Source organism: Atractosteus spatula, chromosome 14, assembly GCF_055471065.1.
Source record: "Atractosteus spatula isolate fAtrSpa1 chromosome 14, fAtrSpa1.hap1, whole genome shotgun sequence".
NCBI classification, from domain to species: domain Eukaryota; kingdom Metazoa; phylum Chordata; class Actinopteri; order Semionotiformes; family Lepisosteidae; genus Atractosteus; species Atractosteus spatula.
The window spans coordinates 30467854-30489486 of record NC_142719.1 but is presented as its reverse complement, the minus strand read 5'-3'; the positions used below and the strand labels follow the sequence as shown (position 1 = coordinate 30489486).

Genomic DNA, 21633 nt, shown 5'->3' with positions numbered 1-21633 from the left:
TAACTGTTTATAATAATAAGGTTATTAGCAGAAGACCAGGTTGCTGCTGTAAGTGGTGTTGGTGGACCAGTAGGTGGCGCTCTTTCCTGTGGACCTGAATTGCCATAAAACCATTGTCCCAGTATGGAGCCTGGTGCCTCTGTGCTGTAGGAGATGCAGTTGTTTAACTCCATTCTAGTCCTGTACAATCTGTCCTCCCTAAAGACTCCCTTAATTCAGCTGATGAAGCAGCTTCTCTCTCCTCCCCTGATCTGTGTGCTGTGGAGCTGCAGAAGGACTGAACCCCACTCTGGTCTTGTACAGTTTCTCTCTCCTCCCCTGATCTGTGTGTCGTGGGGCTGCAGGAGGCTTGAACCCCACTCTGGTCTTGTACAGTTTCTCTCTCCTCCCCTGATCTGTGTGTCGTGGGGCTGCAGGAGGACTGAACCCCACTCTGGTCTCGTCCAGTTTCTCTCTCCTCCCCTGATCTGTGTGTCGTGGGGCTGCAGGAGGACTGAACCCCACTCTGGTCTTGTACAGTTTCTCTCTCCTCCCCTGATCTGTGTGTCGTGGGGCTGCAGGAGGACTGAACCCCACTCTGGTCTCGTCCAGTTTCTCTCTCCTCCCCTGATCTGTGTGCTGTGGAGCTGCAGGAGGACTGAACCCCCAGTTTATTATTATATATAAAAGAAAACAGCAAGATCCCTGTGCTGAAATGGACTCCATATCGCAATGGGGATGCCCGGGGTACAGGAGCAAGCCCTTGCTTTCACAGGGAGCAGCGCCCTGCGGAACAATGAGCCGGGAGAGCGCGACAATGCGGGGATGTGGGCAACAATGGGCTCTGCGCGCGGCTCTGCCGTCTACCGCTCCAGTCTGTCTCGGGCAGCCTCCGCGAGCGCGCTGCAGAATGCGTGTGCGTGCTAATACACTTTCCGTAAGGATTACAATACTGCAATCCAATTCTCGTTTTTTTTTCTGTCGGATTTTCAATATGTTATTAAAGTAGTGGAAGAATACTGCAAAAAAGTAAAGCTTCAATATTTCCTTATTTACTGTATATGTTGTCTGCGTCTAAATCTAGAACATAACGTTAGATTTTTACTTGCTGATGAGCAAAGGTTACTTACTCTGGCTGCTAATAAACTATAGTCGAATGCAAATGTGTGGTTGATTCTGTCCTACTTCTTTAATAAAGTCAATTGATTGCAGAATTGTTCTTCATTGAACATTATACTACTGATAATAATTGCATTACAAAACTTTATTTAAGGAGCTAGCATAAGCATTTACGGTACTAGCGTGCTTGAAATTGTGTTATATCATGCTGTATAAATAACTGTTATACATTAGTTACTATGGGTGTTCTGCTGGATTTAAAGCTCATATTGGTATGTAATTGTGTCATTTCTGACAGTTGTGTTATGTAGGCACTAATGTACAAAACCACACGTGCTAATGTACAAAAGTCATGTGCTGTTGCCTTCAGTACATTTACCATTAGCTCAGTATCCCACGGGCCTGGGATCGCAGTGGGTGAGGAGAATGGGTGTAGGAGAATACTGTTGTGGACAACGTGCGAACTCCACACAGAAGGTATCCCAGGCATGAAGTGAACCCAGGACCCAAGAGCTGTGGGACAGTGGTGTGGGCCACGACTACACACCTTCCTTGTTAGCAGTTCTTGGCCGAGGAGATATTTGTCTGGTTGTAGCTATGTCAGGCATGCTACACCCCTGTTGGAGGCCCCGGCGTGTGATCACCTACTGTGATACACGGATTTACAGTAAAGGCTGTTACTTCTGCCTTTTATAAATGCCGGTTATGTGTGTTATCTGTTACAGTGGCTTGGAATTGCGCCTTGTTCAGGTTAGCTAATTATTGCAACACAATTAAGAGCTGGGGGGCCATCCAGTACATCTGTATGCAGTGTAAATATTGTAAAGTGCCTAAGCAGGAGTATTCTGTCTGCCATTCTAGCTGCTACATCGAGAAACAACACACAGGGGAAACAATACTGTGAAACAGGTTGTGTAAATGGACTCAGGCTGTCAGAAAACACGACTCTGAATAACAGGAAGACACAGAGACCTCAGGGTTTTCCTCGGAGGGCCCCCAGCTGCTACTCCGGACAGGCTCCCGTCTTTAAAGGTGCAGAGCGTGGTGCTGTGACTCCGACTCTTCTGGATCAATCACAGCTCTGTCCTCTGCTTGTGCCCCCTTGAGTGGTCCGCGGTGACATCACGGAGTTGCTCTGCCCCAGAGGACTGTCTGACTGCTGAGCTGCGGAGACAGAATGGGCCCTCTATGGGCCTCAGGGACCAGCGGCCTGACCCAGCCCAGCCCAGCAAACACCACAGGCACGTGTTTAACTGTGAGCTGCCGGCGCTCACTGCCCAGCGAAAGCACTCTCCTTTGTGAACAGAGAATGCGTTACTGTCCAGCCAGCTTCACGTAAACATCTGTAGAGGCACACAGCACATCATGCTTTATTTTCAGGAACAGCAATAGTGATGATATCAAATGCGACAAAGCTGGAGCGCTTCTTGAAGATGTTTTTGAAAAAGAAGTGTGGTACGGAGGACGACAGCTGCCTCACAGCGCCGGGGCTCTGGGTTCAATTCTGGACCCCGGGTGCTGTCCGTGTGGAGTCTATATGTTCTCCTCATGTTCATGGGTTTCCTCCAGGTGCACCAGTTTCCTCCCACAGTCCAAAGATATTCTGGTAGATTAACTGGCTTCGGTGAAAAATTGGCCCCAGTGTTAGCGTGTGTGTCTGCGTGGCCCTGTGATGGACTGGCGTCCCGTCCAGGGTGTACCCTGCCGTGCACCCGTTGCTTGCTGGGATAGGCTCCAGCTTCCCCTTGATGTCACGATCGCTACTCCTCCTCTTAAGGGTGCTCCAGCCCTTCCTCGTTCTGCCCCATTACCCACACCTGTTCCTTATTCCAGCCCCTCTTCAGTTCCCCCTTAAAAGCCAGACGCAGACGTCACTCGAGGCTCTTCATTGAATTCCGTTTCGTGAGAGCCCAGGTCCTGCTGCGTCTGGCTCCGTTATGGTTTTAACTTTCTGTTCCTGATCCCCCCCTCCGGTCCGGACCCGGTTCCTGGTTTTTAATCCCCTGGATGGATCGCCTGGCCATGGACTTATGCTTCTGTTTTGGTTTCCTGTTTGGACTTCGTCTTGGATCGTTCGCCCCGGACTCACTCCCCCTGGACACCTGCACACCTAGGACACGCCCCCTGTCTCCATACCCGTCTCCTGCATGACTCTTTGCTAGTGTTTCCTCACTATTCCGGATTGTGTCGTCTGCATAGGCCCCGGAAGAAAGAACTGCTGGTGACACTCGACCCTGAACTGGATGAAGCAGTTAGAAATGATGGATGGATGGATGCAAGGGGAAGTTCTGTAAAGTTGAGACAGATCATCAGACCATCGATGTTAGATTTGAGAAACGCATTGCACACTTTCCCAGACACACGCAAGAATGTCGACATTAAATTAGCAGTATTCCATATATGTACGATATAGCACTATACTGATGTCCTTTTCTGGGCATCGGTTTCAACAGCTGACTATAAGACAATGCAACTGCTAAGTCTTTCATACAACAAACTGCTCTGTTTGTCTGCCGAAGCCATAGTCTGCACTGTTTCTCAGCCTCAGGCTCCAGCCCTCTGCAAAGGAGGGATTGTGCTCTAGACTGCTGGGAAAACGTTTAACACGGGATCTGCCACAGAGCTGATTTTAGCCCGCAGGACATACACCAGAAAAACTCAACAAAACAAATCGGGAGACAAGGATTGCTCATGCTGTTTATAGCGAAGGTAGAAGTCCTGAACGATTAAGGACTGAAATACTTTTCCATTTTTGAAAAAAAAAACATGCCTTGATCTCACATTTCATTTTAGGTCCTTTGTATTTTCCAAGCAGAAACAACCTACGGTACCAGGGTGACTTCTATCTAGACAATATGAGGAAGCAATAGAAAGGGCAAACAGGATGTTAGGATACATAATTAAATGTGAAATCTTGTAGCTGTCAGAAGAACAACAGTAAGGAATTATGGCATCCTCTGAATGCACCCTGCTTTCAGACTGTTACATTGGCACAGGCTGTTTCCCCTGCTACTTCCCTCCTACTATTCTCCAACAGTGGAGTGCAGCACAGCACTGTGCAATTGTGGTATAAAAGCACAATCAGTACATGGTTAAACAGGGAGAGATTCAGTATAGCAAAGTTAAGCATGCAAACCTTGGAAAAAACAATGCCAATGCATGACAGAAGTGTAGAGTGTAGAGCTAGACCATTACAGGGATGTCGTAGGGATGTCACTGCAAGAAGGCAGTGGTGCGACAGGTTGGACGCTCTTGTGCAGATGGGATGGTGAGGGTCAGATATCCAGTCAGATATCTGGTCACTTATGCTGTGTAACTATGGCTGAACCCTGCAAACCTCCCCTAGCAACGTTTCACAAGGGAAACCTCTGCTCACGCCTTTGAGCCCAGCCAGGCTAGACCGTTCCCATAATAAGTGCCCTCTCGCAGACGCAGCCTGCCCACAACTAATCGCTAGCAGGTTTCTTGAAAGCATGGCTGTATTTATAGACTCGGAGTAGACTATATTAAAGAGTGGTGGGGTCTGGGATGAAACATCTGTGCCTTGGATCATGCCAGAGAACCTGCAGACTGAGAGTCTGTCTCCCTCCCCAGACTCCCCAGAGGGTCAGAGAGGGGGCGTCTGGGTTGCCACTGAAACGGACTTGTTTCGCCATTTCCAGCACAATAGAGTGCACAATCTGGAGATTGGTTTAATTAGGCGCAGGCCCACGTGCGGGCTAATGACTTGTGCAGTGGACATGAGGAGAGAGACACTTTAAGCGCGGAAGGGGAAATGGATTTTTCAGGTTGGGTCTATTTTTAGGCTTGCACAATGGAGGTGTCACAGGGGATGCTAAGCTACGAGCACGTCCCAGCCTTGCCTTGCTGGGATCACCAGCCTCAGTGGCCGTGGAGAAAGGAGGCAATCTGAGCCAGGGGTACCCAGGCGTTTTCAGCTTGCGTCACACAACATGGTTATCGCCAGCAGCTCTATCACCCTGCAGCTCACAGCTGGCAGACCCACTGAAGCTCAGCAGGTGTGAGCCTGGTCAGTACCTGGATGGGAGACCTTCTGAGAAAGCTGAGGCTGCTACTGGAAGAGGTGTCAGTGGGACCGGTAGGGGATGCTCACCCTGTGGTCTGTGTGGATCCTAATGCCCCAGTATAGTGACAGGGCACTGTACTGTAAAAATAGGCACCGTCCTTCAGATAAAACCTAAAGCCAAGGTCCGGACTCTCTGTGGTCATTAAAAATCCCAGGGAATTTCTCAAAGAGAGTAGGGGTGTAACCCCGGCGTCCTGGCCAACTTTTCCATTGGCCTTTACCAATCATGGCCTCCTAATAATCCCCATCTATGAACTGGCATCATTAGATTCTCCTCCCCACTGAGAGCTGGTGTGTGGTGAGCGTACTGGTGCACTATGGCTGCCATCGCATCATCCAGGTGGGGCTGCACACTGCTGGTGGTGGAGGGGAGACCCCATTACCTGTAAAGCGCTTTGAGTGGAGTGTCCAGAAAAGTGCTATATAAGTGTAAGCAATTATTATTATTATAATTATTATTAGTTCACAGTCAAAAGTAAGTTAAAGTGTCCTGGCCAAATTTCTCTATGGCCCTTACCATTCATGGCCTCCTAATAATCCCCATCTCTGAACTGGCTTCATCACTCTGCTCTCCTCCCCACTGAGAGCTGGTGTGTGGTGAGTGTACTGGTGCACTCTGGCTGCCGTCACACCATCCAGGTGGGGTGACACATTGGTGGTGGAGGGGAGCAGTTTGAGTGGGGTGTGCAGAAATGCACAGTATAAGTATAAGGATTATTAATAGCATTAAATTAAAACTGAAAAACGAGCAGCAGTTTAAAAGAGAAAGATGTGAGTTCACTTGTGGAGGACTAGAACTTCAACTAGAAATAGAACAGTTAAATATTTGGTTTCTTTTCAGTGCTGGAAAGAGCTGCTCTCTTTCAGATCCGGACCCGTGCTGATTAAACACAATCTCTCCCGATTCCACTTCACACCTGTGGACGTTCCACAGCCCACCTCTGGTCTGTGGTCCACAGTGGGGAAGCACTGCCTTAAACCCACTGCCACTTAGTGACTAAGTCAGAAAAAAAAAAATCGAATACTCCATTAAAACGGCTTTATATTTCATTTTTTAAAGATTTCTCCTAATCATCGCAGGACTTCATGTGAGTGTACCTTAATGAGAGTTCTGGTCCAGTATGTTTTTTAGCTGGACAAATTCTCCTTGCTTAATGTAGAGAATGCAGTCCTCACATGTGTACTGCTAATGCATGCCTAAGGGGTGGATGGACACAACACATCTAACTTTGTCTGGTCGTGTCCTCCATTCCTCCTAAAGAGTGAAAAGTAGTTATTTTAAGGGTCTTTCAGTTTCTGATCGCTCATCCCAAAATGGGGAAAACATTGCTAACATTGTTTAGAAGGCAAGCTCGTCTTGGACGTCAGTCCCTAAACATGCTAGGTCACCTTCCCCATTTAATTTTGCCTCAAAGGAAAGGGAAATTGCTTGACACACTTTCTCCGAAAAGCCTTCTGGTTCCCCCATTTGTGTTTTCTACTTCTTTTTTAAAAAGCTCATGTTCCAGGCCCAGGGCCTTTTGGGAACAGTCCTACTTCCTAGTAGTAAATCACTGTCCCCTTGAAACTGGTAAACTTGCTGGTGGTCGAAGCATGAAAATGTCATATACGGTATTGTATTTTTTAAATTTCCTGTGAGCTCCTGAACGCTGCCCTGAGGACCGGTGTCTCGGGATCACTCTTGAAGATCTGAGTGTCAGTGTCTAGTATGTTTCATATGTATCCTTCAGGATTCCAATCCCCCGCTTCAAACCATAGTTAAATACCTCCTTCTTAGTTTCTTACCCTTGGTGGAGAAAACAGAAGAATATTTCACAGATTTGGCAGGGTTCACAGCTCACATGTGAAGTCAGGCCACGGGAGGGTTTAGGACATAGACATAATTGTCCTAAATTGTCCTGACTTGTGATTTGAGGTGACTGTGATGGGCCGTGATGAGTTTTCACCCAGCTTAATCACATACAGTACAGTACTTGATCAATTGAACTTGTTCAGCCCTTGCTATCTATGTGGAGTTTGCATGTTCTCCTTGTGTTCCGGAGAGTTTCCTCCAGGGGCTTCAGTTTCCTCCCACAGTTCAAAGAGTTCTGGGAAAACCGGCTCTGGTGTGAGTACCGTATGTGCGTGTCTGTGTCTATTTGCGCCCTGCAATGGACTGGTGTCCCATCCTGCCTTGTGCCCGGTGCTTGCTGGGACAGACTCCAGCTCCGCTGTGTGAATTGGATAAAGCAGTTAGGAAATAAATGGATTTGAGAGCCTTACATTGTAGATCAATCGAACAAGAGACATTCCCTCTTGGTTCAATTTGGACATAAATTGTGCCTTCGGAGTTTGGGTCGGGAACAAGTTTTCATCCCCGCTCATTGTAAAGCAGGGGTGTCTAATCCCGGCACCCTGAAGGCCAGCACATCTCCAGGTTTTCATTCCAGCTCAGCTCGTAATGACCCCAGTTAGTTCTATTTACTGTACATAACCAGTTTAGCAGCCTCTCCCAGCTGGTCTGGAGCTGCTGCTTTAAAAAGACCAGAAGAACCTGCAGACACCCTGACCCTCCAGGACTGGGGACCCCTGCTGCAGACACCCTGACTCTCCAGGACTGGGGACCCCTGCTGCAGACACCCTGACCCTCCAGGACCAGGACTGGGGACCTCTGCTGCAGACACCCTGACTCTCCAGGACTGGGGACCCCTGCTGCAGACACCCTGACCCTCCAGGACCAGGACTGGGGACCTCTGCTGCAGACACCCTGACCCTCCAGGACTGGGGACCCCTGCTGCAGACACCCTGACTCTCCAGGACTGGGGACCCCTGCTGCAGACACCCTGACCCTCCAGGACCAGGACTGGGGACCTCTGCTGCAGACACCCTGACTCTCCAGGACTGGGGACCCCTGCTGCAGACACACTGACCCTCCAGGACCAGGACTGGGGACCCCTGCTGCAGACACCCTGACCCTCCAGGACTGGGGACTCCTGCTGCAGACACCCTGACTCTCCAGGACTGGGGACCCCTGCTGCAGACACCCTGATCCTCCAGGACTGGGGACCCCTGCTGCAGACACACTAACCCTCCAGGACTGGGGACCCCTGCCGCAGACACCCTGACCCTCCAGGACTGAGGACCCCTGCCGCAGACACCCTGACCCTCCAGGACTGGGGACCCCTGCCGCAGACACCCTGACCCTCCAGGACTGGGGACCTCTGCCGCAGACACCCTGACCCTCCAGGACTGGGGACCCTTGCTGCAGACACCCTGACCCTCCAGGACTGGGGACCCCTGCTGCAGACACCCTGACCCTCCAGGACTGGGGACCCCTGCTGCAGACACACTGACCCTCCAGGACTGGGGACCCCTGCTGCAGACACACTGATCCTCTGGAACTGGGGACCCCTGCTGCAGACACCCTGACCCTCCAGGACTGGGGACCCCTGTTGCAGACACACTGACCCTCCAGGACTGGGGACCCCTGCTGCAGACACCCTGACCCTCCAGGACTGGGGACCCCTGCTGCACACACCCTGCCCCTCCAGGACTGGGGACCCCTGCTGCAGACACACTGACCTTCCAGGACTGGGGACCCCTGCTGCAGACACCCTGACCCTCCAGGACCAGGACTGGGGACCCCTGCTGCAGACACACTGACCCTCCAGGACTGGAACTGGGGACCCCTGTTGCAGACACCCTGACCCTCCAGGACTGGGGACCCCTGTTGCAGACACACTGACCCTCCAGGACTGGGGACCCCTGCTGCAGACACCCTGACCCTCCAGGACTGGGGACCCCTGCTGCAGACACCCTGACTCTCCAGGACTGGGGACCCCTGCTGCAGACACCCTGACCCTCCAGGACCAGGACTGGGGACCTCTGCTGCAGACACCCTGACCCTCCAGGACTGGGGACCCCTGCTGCAGACACACTGACCTTCCAGGACTGGGGACCCCTGCTGCAGACACCCTGACCCTCCAGGACCAGGACTGGGGACCCCTGCTGCAGACACACTGACCCTCCAGGACTGGAACTGGGGACCCCTGCTGCAGACACCCTGACCCTCCAGGACTAGGGACCCCTGTTGCAGACACACTGACCCTCCAGGACTGGGGACCCCTGCTGCAGACACCCTGACCCTCCAGGACTGGGGACCCCTGCTGCAGACACCCTGACCCTCCAGGACTGGGGTCCCCTGCTGCAGACACCCTGACCCTCCAGGACTGGGGACCCCTGCTGCAGACACCCTGACCCTCCAGGACCAGGACTGGGGACCCCTGCTGCAGACACCCTGACCCTCCAGGACTGGGGACCCCTGCTGCAGACACACTGACCCTCCAGGACTGGGGACCCCTGCTGCAGACACACTAACCCTCCAGGACTGGGGACCCCTGAACTAGGTTTGTACTGTAGTGCTTCAGGAAATATGGGCAAAACTGCACAGGTTTGTGCCCGAACATTTTTTACCTTTTATGTCATAAGAAAAATATTATATATAAATATAATATAATAATAACAACAACATTATGTATGTGCACTGCATACATAATGATGATTGGGATGTTTTAATAAGGGTGCAGACTTTATTACGAATGCAGGACTCGTAATAATAAAAATAATAAGAATAAAACTATTATTACTACTATTATTATTATAGTCGTTCGAAGTAGTAATTATTAATTATAAGCAGTTCTGTAACATCTTGTGTTCCTTCAAATGTTCAAGCTACGCTGGCGGCTTCCGGGTTCAAAGTTTTTTGGGGGCACCCAGGAAAGTGAGACAGTTTAATTTCCTCCTTAAATGGCAAACAGTTTCAGTTCGGAAATCACATCCTTGTGCGGCGCTTGCTTTCCGTTTCAAACCTGAGCTCTCACCTGGAGAGCGGCGAGTGTCGCCGAGCGCCTTTGTCACTGGCCTCACACGGCTCTCCGAGAGGCCAGGAGGGAAGCCCTCCCTCCTTCCCTTTAAGATAACGCTTTTTTTTTTTTAGGGTTTCGACTTTCCTCCCGAGGACGGGGGAGGGGTTTAGCTGTGCCGGTGCGACGGGTTCCAGTTCTTGTCAGCAGCTCCCGGGTCCGCTGACACCGCCGGGCTGTCCGGCTCACACACACCGGACAAGAATGACACGGCCGCGTCTCCGCGGAACTGCCCGCCTGGCCGCGGCGACGCGCTGACAGAGAACTGGACGAGGAATCGGCTGTCATCTGGGAGCAAAGAAGCCCGAGGTTGGTCGATCCTGTAGTTTTTTTTTTCTTTCGTGCCTTCTGGAGTTATGAAACTGTTGAGCATAACTCTGAGAGAGATGGGAGGGAGTGAGGAGTGCGATTTCACTTTCTCTTTTCCGCGCACGAAGGAATGCAGGGCGCACAGCGTATCGCTTTGTAGCGCAGGAAACGAAGCAGCTCTCAGAGTCATGAAACTGTCGTCTGTCAGAAGGTAAAAGTTAGGCGTTGTTTACAGGGTCATCAGATTTGTCTATGAATCTGTTCACTGTTTTTTTAAGACGCACCCAGTACGAAATCTGGCTTTGGAAGGTAATTCTAAACATAGTGCACAGACCGCAACTCAGATTACAACCCCCTTTGCCTTGATAGCCACGCGTTTTTTAGATTGCTGTCAACCTGTTGTTAACTAAAAAACACAGTAGAGAGTCACTGTGAGAAACTGTGTTTTCTGTGTCTATGACTGGTTGATGCGGGAATCCACGAGTAGCGGTGGCACCAGTTTAAGAGGGGCTCACGCAGGAATGACCTACTGTACAGTATGAAGGTTACCTCGATTTCAAGAGCCTGGAATTTGTCATTGGACCGTCAGTGCCGTTCAAATGTTTTCCCTCCTGTCTGCACTGCCTGTTTAGATATAAATACAAGTGCTGTAGAGTGTTTTCAACAAAACAAACTACAGCAGCAGGCAGTAAAGCTGCTCTATGGGGGGGCTGAGGAGATAACCAGTAATCTGCGCTGAGGACGATATTACAGTGGGCACCAGTGACACAGTCCAGCCTGCTATCTTGATCAGATTGTGGACGGGCTCGTTCTCTGCAGCTGTAATCAAGTTAAAGAAGGAAAGGCTTGTTTGGGGGGGGTAGATTTTTGTGTTTTTTTCTCTCGGCGCTTCCTGTTAGACCTGCTGCGGAAAAGACGAAAGAATGCAAAGAGAGGCCACGTCCAGGCTGTGCAGGCAATCTTGAGCAAGAGGAAGGGCAGAGAGCGTCTCAGCTGCTCGGCGCGCCGCTATTGTTCGGCTTCTCAGTGACTGGGGGCAGGTTCTGTCTGCAGGACGGCTCCATTTTTGCCTTCGACACAGATTTCCGAGCAGGACGAAGGCAGAGGTGCTGGCATCCAATCCTTTCCTTGGGAGAATGCAGGGTATCGGCTTCAACCAAGCGGGTGGGAAACTTGCTCCACACCCCCGCATCTCTTTGTGTACGTAACTGTCTCCTGCCCTGACTGGAGGAACCCATCCAGACGTTTCTTGAAAAAACGAAACAAAACACCGTTGGCTTCAACATCGTAGCTGCGCAGTGGATCACAAACTCCCAAAAAGTAGTGAAATTACAGAATGATGCTTACAGATTTTTGAAAACTGTATATTTTACTCAAAACGTGAATTAGGAAACTTCTAAGGGTATGATCAAATACAGCTGAATAAATAAGGTTAGACTAATCAGCACAAAATAAAGAGAAAAAAACTGAATTATGTTGATTGTGGAAGTATTCAGACTCATACTTATGGTGGAAGCACCTCTGACAGTATAACAACCAAAAGCTTTTTGTTTCAGTCTTTGCACACAAGCTTGGAGCGGTTTTTCTGCTCACGTACAGACAGCAGGTTCTTTCCCCAGATTCTCAAGAGGGTTTCAGTCAGGGCAGTGACTGGACCGCTCGGGGACAAACGCCTTCTCATCCTTAAGCCGCTCCAGTGTCGCTTTGGATCAGTGTCCTCCTGAAAGGACACGTCCAGTTTGACGTCTGAAATAGGTTTCACCCAAAAGACTTTCCAGTACTTTGCTCCATGTATGTTCCCAATAGCCTTGACAAGCTTCTCCTTCCCTGCCAATGAGGTAGAACTACAAGATGATGCCCAACAGTAAGCATGATGTTGACTTGGTGTTTGATTTGCGTCAGATGTGACGCTTTGCTTTTAAAAGTTCCATTTTGTCTTGTCTTTCCACACAAACGTTCGCCACATGTTTGCAGTATCACTGAGGTCCTTGGTTGCAAATCCCATGCTGGGTGTGAGACGATTTTTTCTTTCAGTTCCTTACAAGCCTGCTTTCTGGAGTGACCAAGACATCGTTGATGGATGGACTCTTTCTCCCATCTCAGCTGCTGGACTCTGGACCTCTTTCATAGTCGCTGATGGCCGCGCGGTGGCATCGCTAGCCACTCTCCTCTTTGCCCAAGTGTTTCAGATTGGAGGTACAGCCTGATCCAAGCAGTGTCTTAATGACTGACTTCATCACGCCCGAAGAGATATTAGCGATACTTTGAAATGTTCTTTGAAATCCTTCTGCCGATCTGTGTCTTTAAACAACCTTTGCCGTGAGCTGTTTTGAAACTCCCCGCGGTCTTCAAATCCTTGAAATTCACTACCTGACCGTGGGAGTTTGCAGAGACAGGTGCATTTAATCTGTAAAATCATGAGCCACTATTATCACAGAGGCCACTCAACTAATGGAGTGGCCCGTTAGGGCAATTTTGTGCACCTAATTTAATACAGGTTTGCGCAGCAAAGGATTTCAATTTTTTTGCAATTATGACTTTTCCATTTTCATTTATATCCTTTTTTTTTGTTTGTTTCGAATGTGGAGTAGGTTGTGTTTATACAGTGGCAGGTATTAACTGCTTCTTCCAAGTGTCATGACTGCAAAGCTTTAAGGCAACAGTAATGTGAAAACCGTGCCAGGGTCTGAATCCGTTTAGAAAGCACTGCATCCAACATCAGATCCTACTTGTGTTAAAAGGATTCAACACAGAAGTATGTTATCTTTCATTCCACTGGGGCTGCTGGTTTTTCCCAGTTGGGCTACAGCTAACGTGCTCTCCATTCAACAGCTCGCGTCAGCAAAACCCTGCTATTGAGAAGCAGAGGTAGTAGACCTGGCCTTCAACATTCATATTCTCCTGACTTTCACAGGGCAAACGTTTCTAATGAATTATTCAGCTTGATTGTCATGGCAGTGTAGCACATCCTGTACTTTAATATACATTACTGTACTTTGCTGTATTGATGTTTGAGCTTGAAGGGCTTTACCAGCTTTGATGAAGAGCCCTGGCAGAAGAGTTCTGTAGTTCTCAGGGGTGGAGATGAGTATACAATCTGCCAGAGCTTCAGCAAGCCTGCTTCTGCTTTCCATCAGCAGAACAGCTGGAGTGCACAGCTGTATGGGGAGATAGGTCAAACTGCCATTGCACCATAGTTTGATCCCTTTTATGATTTATGAGCTGTGAGCATCTGAAGACACAAGCACCTTGTGCTGGTATTTCAGCGTCGTTTCCCTCTTTTTCATAAACCGGCACAGGCTGACACGCGAAGCATGAATCATTTTTATATAGCGCCTTTCATGCCAAGACAGTGCACGTGGAGAATGAGCATCCATCCACGCTGTAATCACTTCATCCGATTTGGGGTCCTGGGGGAGCTGGAGCCTATCCCAACAAGCAACAGGCACAAGGCAGGGTACACCCTGGATGGGACACCAGTCCATCGCAGGAGACTCACACACAACTGAAGACACACTCACACCAGGACCAATTTTCCCAGAAGCCACTTAACTAACCAGCATGTTATATCACCCGCGATGATTCAGAAAAACATAGAAAAGAGAAAAAAAAAACAGTGAATTTACTTCAAAAATCAGGAAATGCAAAAATGCTTTCACCTGATCTGTCAGAACCAAGGGGGGAGTTTTGCTCAGCCTCAGACAGAGTTCTCTGCGGTTTAGGTGCTTAACCGTAGACAGCCCGCTCACCCAAGGTGTGATGTCTTGTCTAGGGGACACAGTGCCAACCAGAATCCAGTGAGCGGAGCGATTGGGGTGGGGTGTCATAACTCAGTCTTTGGGATAACAAGGAGCTGGGATATTTAGGGTTGTATCAATTAAGGCGAGAATTTAAAACAAAACAAAACGATGTGCTTAGAAACAATCTAGAAGCTGAATTTTTAACATTCTTGTTAAAAGAATAGCTGGACCATAGCTGGACCCTATGCGGCACATGTTAGAACCCGGGAAAGCAAAGCAAAGTCCAGGAAGCCTCACCCAAAAGGGCAGAATCCAAAGGTCGGAGGGAGAGGTCTAAATCCGGGACAATCGTTCAAGGTAAAGTGCGCGGTGAGAGTTTGCCCAAGCAAGCAGCGAACTGACAAGCCAGCGACTCAAATACCAAGCGAGGAAGTGTGGGAACCAGGAGTTTGGGAAGGGACGTGATTGGAAAATGAGGTAATGAGTGCAATTAATGTGGACAGGTGCGGTGCGTGGTCGTAACAGAGCCTGCGACTTGCAATATCTGGAATGGATCGAGCTGCTAAGGAATGGGAGTTTGACTTCTCTGCCTTGCTGGTGAATGAAATGCTTGGCATCATTGTTCTTCAGACCCCCCTGTGAGGGATCCGTTGAAAACCCAGAAACAAACACGGCTAACAAGTGTCTTCTGTGGAGAAGTCAACAGGGACCAGACATGAGTGTGGGTACACAGAGTGATCACAGTTATGGATGGTATGTCTCTCTCCACCCACAGTACAAAAGAAAAAGCCTGCATTTTCTGGGATTTTGACAGCGCTAACATTCCAGTGTCTGGTAGACCCAGGAAACTTAGCAGAAAATGATGTGACGCGTTGGCTCGCACTGTGCTGCCAGGAGTTTTTTCAAAATAACGTCTCTGAAAATATTTAGGGTTTACGAGCAGCTTGCCGAGCCACTGATCAAAGCTCGTGGAGCGAGTTTAAATTTCAGGACTGAAAGTCACTGCTTTCCAGTTTCGTGAAGGCCTCAGAAATGGGTTTAAGGGCAGTCGAAATTCAAAAACGGCACAGCAGTCCCTTGAAACCGAACTCAAAACAACAAGACATGACCAAAACAGGCATGGTAAAGGGCTTCAATGAATCCGTACTCAGCCAATTCTTTTACAAATTAAAATTGGCAGATTTTCTTCTGGTTTAGCTGCCACCTCATTCATTGACAGTACAGATGCAGCCATTCAAAGTGCGCGGTACAAACACGTACTGCAGGCATTTCCCTACGTCACAACGCATCCTAACGTGTCATACAGCGCTACGTGATTGGCTGGCCAAAATGACCGACAGGGGCACTCGTGGTGCGTTGGTCGGTCGTGGAAAGATTTAATCATTTAATCTCTTTACTGTGCATTTTTTAGTATTGAATATTTATATGGAGTTTTACCACTGAAGGGAAATTTTAGTAGCTGAGCATAAAAAGTATTACAGTATGTATGTGTGGGCTAATTTCCAGTGAGGCTGCACGGCTCTCCTCTGAAGGAAAGCGATGGATCTGGAAGAGGTCTGGGCTGTGCTCTGGACCAGACGATAGCCATGCACAGAGTGAACAAAGTGTGATTTGCTGTTTGATCAAAAAACGACAAGCCGCACAACAAAGCACGTGAAACATGATGCTCACGGAGACACTGGCACGCTGAGGTCCCGCACAACCTACACAGCCATACTACCAGCAAAGCGTGCATTGTGCAGCAAGAGCCGGGGCTCTGGGAAAATAGCTCCAGTGTGAGCGAGTGAGAGAGAGAGAGAGAGAGAGAGAGACAGGGAGGGAGAGAGTCCCTCTGTGCGCCAGTATTTGTGAAACCAAAGGCAAGTCAGCCTTTACTCCAGCCATCGGGATCAGGCTGATTCGCTGAAACACGGCTGCCTGACACTCATGGCCCTGTGCTGCACTGGTGCCTGTGTGGGACACTGCCTCTGGTTTTCAGGTTGGTCCCAGTCTGGCTTTTGTTGACGTTCTTGTGACGGGCCGGTGGGGTGGTGGGGAGATGTTTTTTTAATGTGTGATATGGAAATCGTAGAAACAGATTAGTGCTTGGACAGAATGTGGCATATGCCCTACACATGGAAGAGTTCGCTTAGTCTATGATCTGATTGAAAATATTCATAATGTCCTCTGTAAATGGGAGCAGCAATGATAAGAAATATCACTGGAAAGCAGATTGGAAACAGGTTAGTCATCACTGTTGTGACTAGACTATGAGATCCTGGAAGAGCCAAGGAACACGGTCTAGAGGTCTGTGCTATTAACAATGTAGATTGTGATTATCCTCTTCAGCCTGGAAAAAGAGTTACATTTTCAAGTCAAGGCCTTTAGAGTTTGGCTAGCATTCGCAGACTGCGCTCTGACTCCTGACCGTCTTGTCCGCTCAGCTCCAGGGATGCCTCTTGGTTGGGGAGACATGCTGCATTCCTGAACCCTTCTGTATTCCCCAGGCAAAGAATCCACTGAGCTGGATGCCTTGTGGATAGATCCGCCCTACACGCTGGCCACAGTCAATGAAGACACGCAAGGAAATGGCATCATGACTACAGGTGCTGTAGCCCACCACTGTGCTTTGACTTCCTTTGTTTCCCCCGTTTTGTAACGTTTTGCCCATCTTCTAACCTCTTTGTCCAGTACAGGGTCGCGGGGGGAGCCCAGAGTGTTAGCCGGCACGCAATGGGCACAAGACAGGATACACCCAGTGTGTCGCAGGGCACACACAGACACACTCACACACTCACACCAGGGCCAGTTTTCCCAAAAGCCCAATTACCCTACTGGTATGTCTTTGGACACAACAAGAATTGAGCCCAGAGCCCCAACACTCTGAGGCAGTAATGCAAACCACAGCTCCAGCTGTTCAGGGACTGTTTAACCTCTGGAAGGATTGAGTTCAATCAGCTTTGTTCAACAAATATTAGGCCAACAGTGCGTAATTGGAGCTCTGCCGCTGGTGACATGAAGCCCATGCAGTAAGTGTTGAGGGTTAGTGTTAGGGACAGTAGCTGAAATGGAAAAGGACTTCTGCATCTTCCCTTATCCTGTGGATTCTCAGGTACGCTCTTGTACAAATACAGAGAATAGTGACACTCCAAACATCTGGGGGCTATTTATAGACTGGTCTCTGCTTCAAGATCCTGTTTACAAGCCAGCCCTGGGAAATGACCACTAATGCACAGTTCCTGTGTTACATTACTGAAATTAAAACCTAAACAAACGTGCTAAAGATGACGAGCACATTTCCCCGAACCCTGTTCTGCGTAATTGCACTGATTAAGAAAGTGACAAGCGTGGAAAGATCTTTTCCATTTGAAAAAGACTGGCTGTAAAAGCTGATGAAGCGTCACACTCCTACGTTTGACCACCATGGGACAATTGTCTTTGTGCAACTCATTAATGACTGCAATGTTCACAGTCTCTGAAGGAGAAAAGTGGCAGAAATCTTTTGCTCAATTCTTCCAGGGCATTACACCCAAAACATGAGCAGGGTATGTCAAGGCATTAGCGACTGATAAGGGAGACAAAATGCGCCAAAAGTGAAAATGTAGATGACTTACCGTAACTTCCATTTCTCCATGCTGTTTTATAGAACAAATACCTATCTTACAACTCCACAAACCAGAGGCAAATCAGATTTGAAACAGTAATTCACTGATGCTAGGTGAATCCCTTCGTGATTATTCAGTGAAATGAATTCCCTACAGGCAACCACGTAGAAAATACGATGTGATAAACGTGTTTTGAGTTTGCATACAATAATTTATTCTGTAGAGGGCCTGCTCACAATTCATTGTACAGAGGGTCTGAAGACAGTTACAGAATGTGCGCTCTGCACTGCTGTTGTGTTTGAAATGAAATCAGCGAGCCGGGACAGTTCATGAGGATGGAACCCGATGTGTGCAGCTGTGAAATCTATAGCATTAGAAGACTCAGTGCTTCAGTGGGGTGGGAACCCAGCTGCTTGAAATGTTTGGCTTCCATTTAGGGCTCTGCTAGAGATGATCAGGAAGGTAGGGTTACAGTTCAGGATACAGCTAGGGGGCAGGAGGGTTTGTTTGGATCAGTTTGGCTTCTTCAGGAGTGGGAGAGACTCCCGGAGGGTTTTAAGGCAGATAAAGTGAGGCTGTGCTCCATGAAGCTGATGATTACTGCAAGCCTGGCCGAGTGGATTTGACAACCAGTGTCCTGTGTTTGTACTCCAGGCGATGAGGAGGAGGTGCCGGACGCTGAGGACCCCTGGAAACAGAAGGAATCGTTTCTGGGGGGCAGCACTATTTCTCTGGCTGTGGGGGAGAGATTCTCCTCAGGTACTGTTCCACGTCTCCTTCAGCCAAGTAGCTCTTGCCCAGCCAGACCAGTTCTGCCTTGATTATTACACTGCATCGATTATAACCTGCTGATTATTCGTGCATTTATATCTTCATTGCTTAAAACACTCTTGGGTGCATCAGGGGCCTGGAAAACAAGTTAATGACCCTTGCTGCACACTACTGCACATTCCACAGTAATCCACATGCTTTTGTTATTACCATCTCCTTCTCCAGTGCTTTAATTACAAATCTGTGTCATGAATGCGGTAAAAGCCCAGTGTGCCGTCAGACCCTGCTGTCCATCTGCCTTGTGCGGTAAGGTCAGTGCCTGCGTGTCCCGTGTCTCCCCTGCGCAGAGGTGCTGCTGGTCTTCAGCGTGCGACGGCGATCCAGCGCGCTGCCCGACGACGCCCTGCAGGAGGCAGTGCGCACGCGGCTCAGGGTGGTGGAGAGCAACAGCCAGGATGTCACCCAGCTCTTCAAGGTCGGTACCGCGGAGCAGGGAACCAGCAGCTGGGGCCGAGGGGAGTGGGGCCCGAGTCCAGTGGGGGGCTTATTACAGGCTTGTAGATGACTTACTGTACTGCCATTTCCATTTTCACTGATGCTAAAGTGCCTGAACGAGCCAGAAATATGCAGCGTGGCTGAAGCGAGCACACTATACGATACGCAACAAGGCCACCATTCATACAAAAAAGCAGAAGAACTAACTGAACTTCATCGTGCGTGTGATTTTCCTCCTCACGTTTCATAGTGAAAGGAATTCCACTGAAAAAAAACAGGAATGCATTTGGTAATATCAGGAATGCATCTTTATATGTAACCACGCAGATGTACAGTATGCTTACGGATGTTCGGTGTAGGCAAGAGCTCGGAAAATACAGTGCACTGGAATCTTACACTTGATCATTTATGCACTTACATCTTGGTGCACCATGGGCTTTGAAAACAAGTGAATGACCCTTGAACCTTAAAGCATTGCTAACCCTGATCTCTGTGCAGGACCTGTCTGCCCGGCTCGTGTCTGTGCACGCGGAGACGGATAGCTTTGTCATCACCTTTAAGACAGTGGAAGAAATCTGGAAGTTCTCCACCTACCTGTCGCTAGGTACGAAGGGGCGGGAGCTGTGGGAGATCGTGAGTGAGGGTTTGCAACTGCATGGAAGTGGGTGGAGGGTGGACTGTGTGAAGGCGGATGCATTCTGCGCTGTAAGGCTGGCTATCACTCAGGGGCAGCTTGTGGATGTTTCACAGTAAAAGGTATTAGAGCTGCACTCTGCAGAAATGAATAATGTGTTCCAACGAGGGCACCTTAGCATAAGTTAATCTTGAGAGAATGGGATCTGTTGTTCTTCCTGGGGTCTGCCAAATGCTATAGGTAAAATTCTTGATTTAGCATTTATGTTCGGTTTAGGATTTAGATCTGAAAAAGAAACCAAATCCTTTTTTTTTAATTATATAATGTTAGCATGCCCAAAGGGGTTGGGCAGCCAGTTGATCTTGGACCCCTAGAGGGTTTTTTTTCTCCTTACTAGGGAGTTTTTGGTTTCTCTCCTCCCTTGTCTTCTGGTCTTCTGTTCTGTATTCACAACATGTATGGTCACTTGCATTGTAAAGCGCCTTGGGGCTAACTAGTTGTGATGGGGGCGATATAAAAATGAATTGAATTGAATTGAAACCCAATATACAGCATATTAGGCCCAGTGTTGACAGAATGGTGGCCTCTGTAGTGCCTCCTGTTGCGTCGCTTTTAAGGAGACCTCAGGTTCGATGTTCTCAGGCTATGTGGCGCGGTGCTTGGAGAACTTCCTCTGTGACCAGACCTTCTGGCTGGACTCGGCGCTGCTCCGCGAGGTCGAAATGTGCCTGAGCGTGGACGAAGACCACCTGGCCACCATGTACCTGGGGCTGCTCCTGGAGGAAGGCAAGACCCTCGTTCACGCTGTCCTGCCTGTTCACCGAAGCCCTGATCCCTGGGCGGGACCAGACATTAGCTTGTACTGAATACATTTACGCTGAGCCCTGACCCTAACACTGGCTAACATTCTCTCAGTCCCAGCGCACTGACCTTCACCACACTGACAGCGTGGGCTGTTTACAGTATGTAGATCTCGGGAGCAATGCGGTACTGATGGTAATTTCCTAATAATGATTCTAATTTATGAGCACATTATGTCTGTGGCAGCAAGAAACTCAGGGCCTAAACTGAATGATTTAATATGAATTTATTTGCAGAGATAGTGTAATTCAATAAAAGCGGTTACTGACACGGTCCTGATTCTGAAGGACAAGGAAAAGAATAAGGGCAGGATGGATCCCGACTGAATTTTTTAACCCCTGCATGGACAAGGCATATTTCACAGCCTCACAGCCTAGAGGCGTTCCTTGTCATGAGACTTGTGGGAAGCCCTTTTGCGATAAATCCGGTGTGTTCTAGATTGAAGGGCAGCAGCCCTGCCCTCCTCTTGATGAGACAGACATGGTGTTTGCTCGCAGGCTCTCAAGGAGCTGCATTGTACTGCCGTGACCTCTTCCTTCCACGAAGCAACACTTGGCAGATCAGCAGGAATTCTGGAATCCTGTGATCCTGCATTTTCCACATATTTATTCAGAAGCGTCTCTAGCCTTTGGATCCTTGCAAGTATCCTCAATGTCTTGATGCCGTTTGAGGTCTGATAAAGTCGGCGAGCTGTTTGTTTTTGCAGGAAGCCTGCCAGCCTCTGTATTAAAGAGGAAGCAGCATTCTGGCTCAGGATCGCTAACAGCATACCCGTTTTAAAGGAGGAGGCGTTCTGGTGTACTGTCTTGGCAGAGCTGGGAGAAAGCGCTGGGAGAGCTTGACCTCACTCAGAGGACAGGGTCCAGGAAACCAAGAGGCCCTGTTTCAGCCGAGCTCCCTCTCTGTTTTGTGCGCGCGCAGGGTCGTTCTTTGCCAAGGCTCTGTTCAACAGCAAACACAGCGAGGAGGAGGAGCACCTGCCCTACAGGAGGAACGACTTGGTGATGGTGAGGGACGTGGGGCAGGACTCGGAGTGGGAGGGCACCCTGCTGTCCACAGGCCAGCACGGCTTGGTGCCTGTCCACGCCATGCAGCCTCTTCCTTATCCTTTCTACCAGTGAGTGCAATTCCTCATTCCCATACCTCCGTCCAT

General features: G+C 49.2%; 1 protein-coding gene across 1 annotated transcript in view; it reads left to right on the top strand.

Annotated features, from left to right (window-relative positions):
- Positions 1-711: 711 nt before the first annotated feature.
- The window catches only part of sh3tc2 (SH3 domain and tetratricopeptide repeats 2), a 33442-nt gene continuing 12520 nt past the window's right edge, over positions 712-21633 (top strand). Inside the window, exons 1-12 of the mRNA XM_088933423.1 lie at positions 712-895; positions 1960-2130; positions 2243-2339; positions 3298-3349; positions 10200-10395; positions 12430-12591; positions 16622-16720; positions 18374-18478; positions 18838-18965; positions 19484-19589; positions 20262-20405; positions 21402-21597. Of these exons, the coding sequence (XP_088789549.1) occupies positions 712-895; positions 1960-2130; positions 2243-2339; positions 3298-3349; positions 10200-10395; positions 12430-12591; positions 16622-16720; positions 18374-18478; positions 18838-18965; positions 19484-19589; positions 20262-20405; positions 21402-21597 (1640 nt within the window). The remainder of the gene's footprint in view (positions 896-1959; positions 2131-2242; positions 2340-3297; positions 3350-10199; positions 10396-12429; positions 12592-16621; positions 16721-18373; positions 18479-18837; positions 18966-19483; positions 19590-20261; positions 20406-21401; positions 21598-21633) is intronic.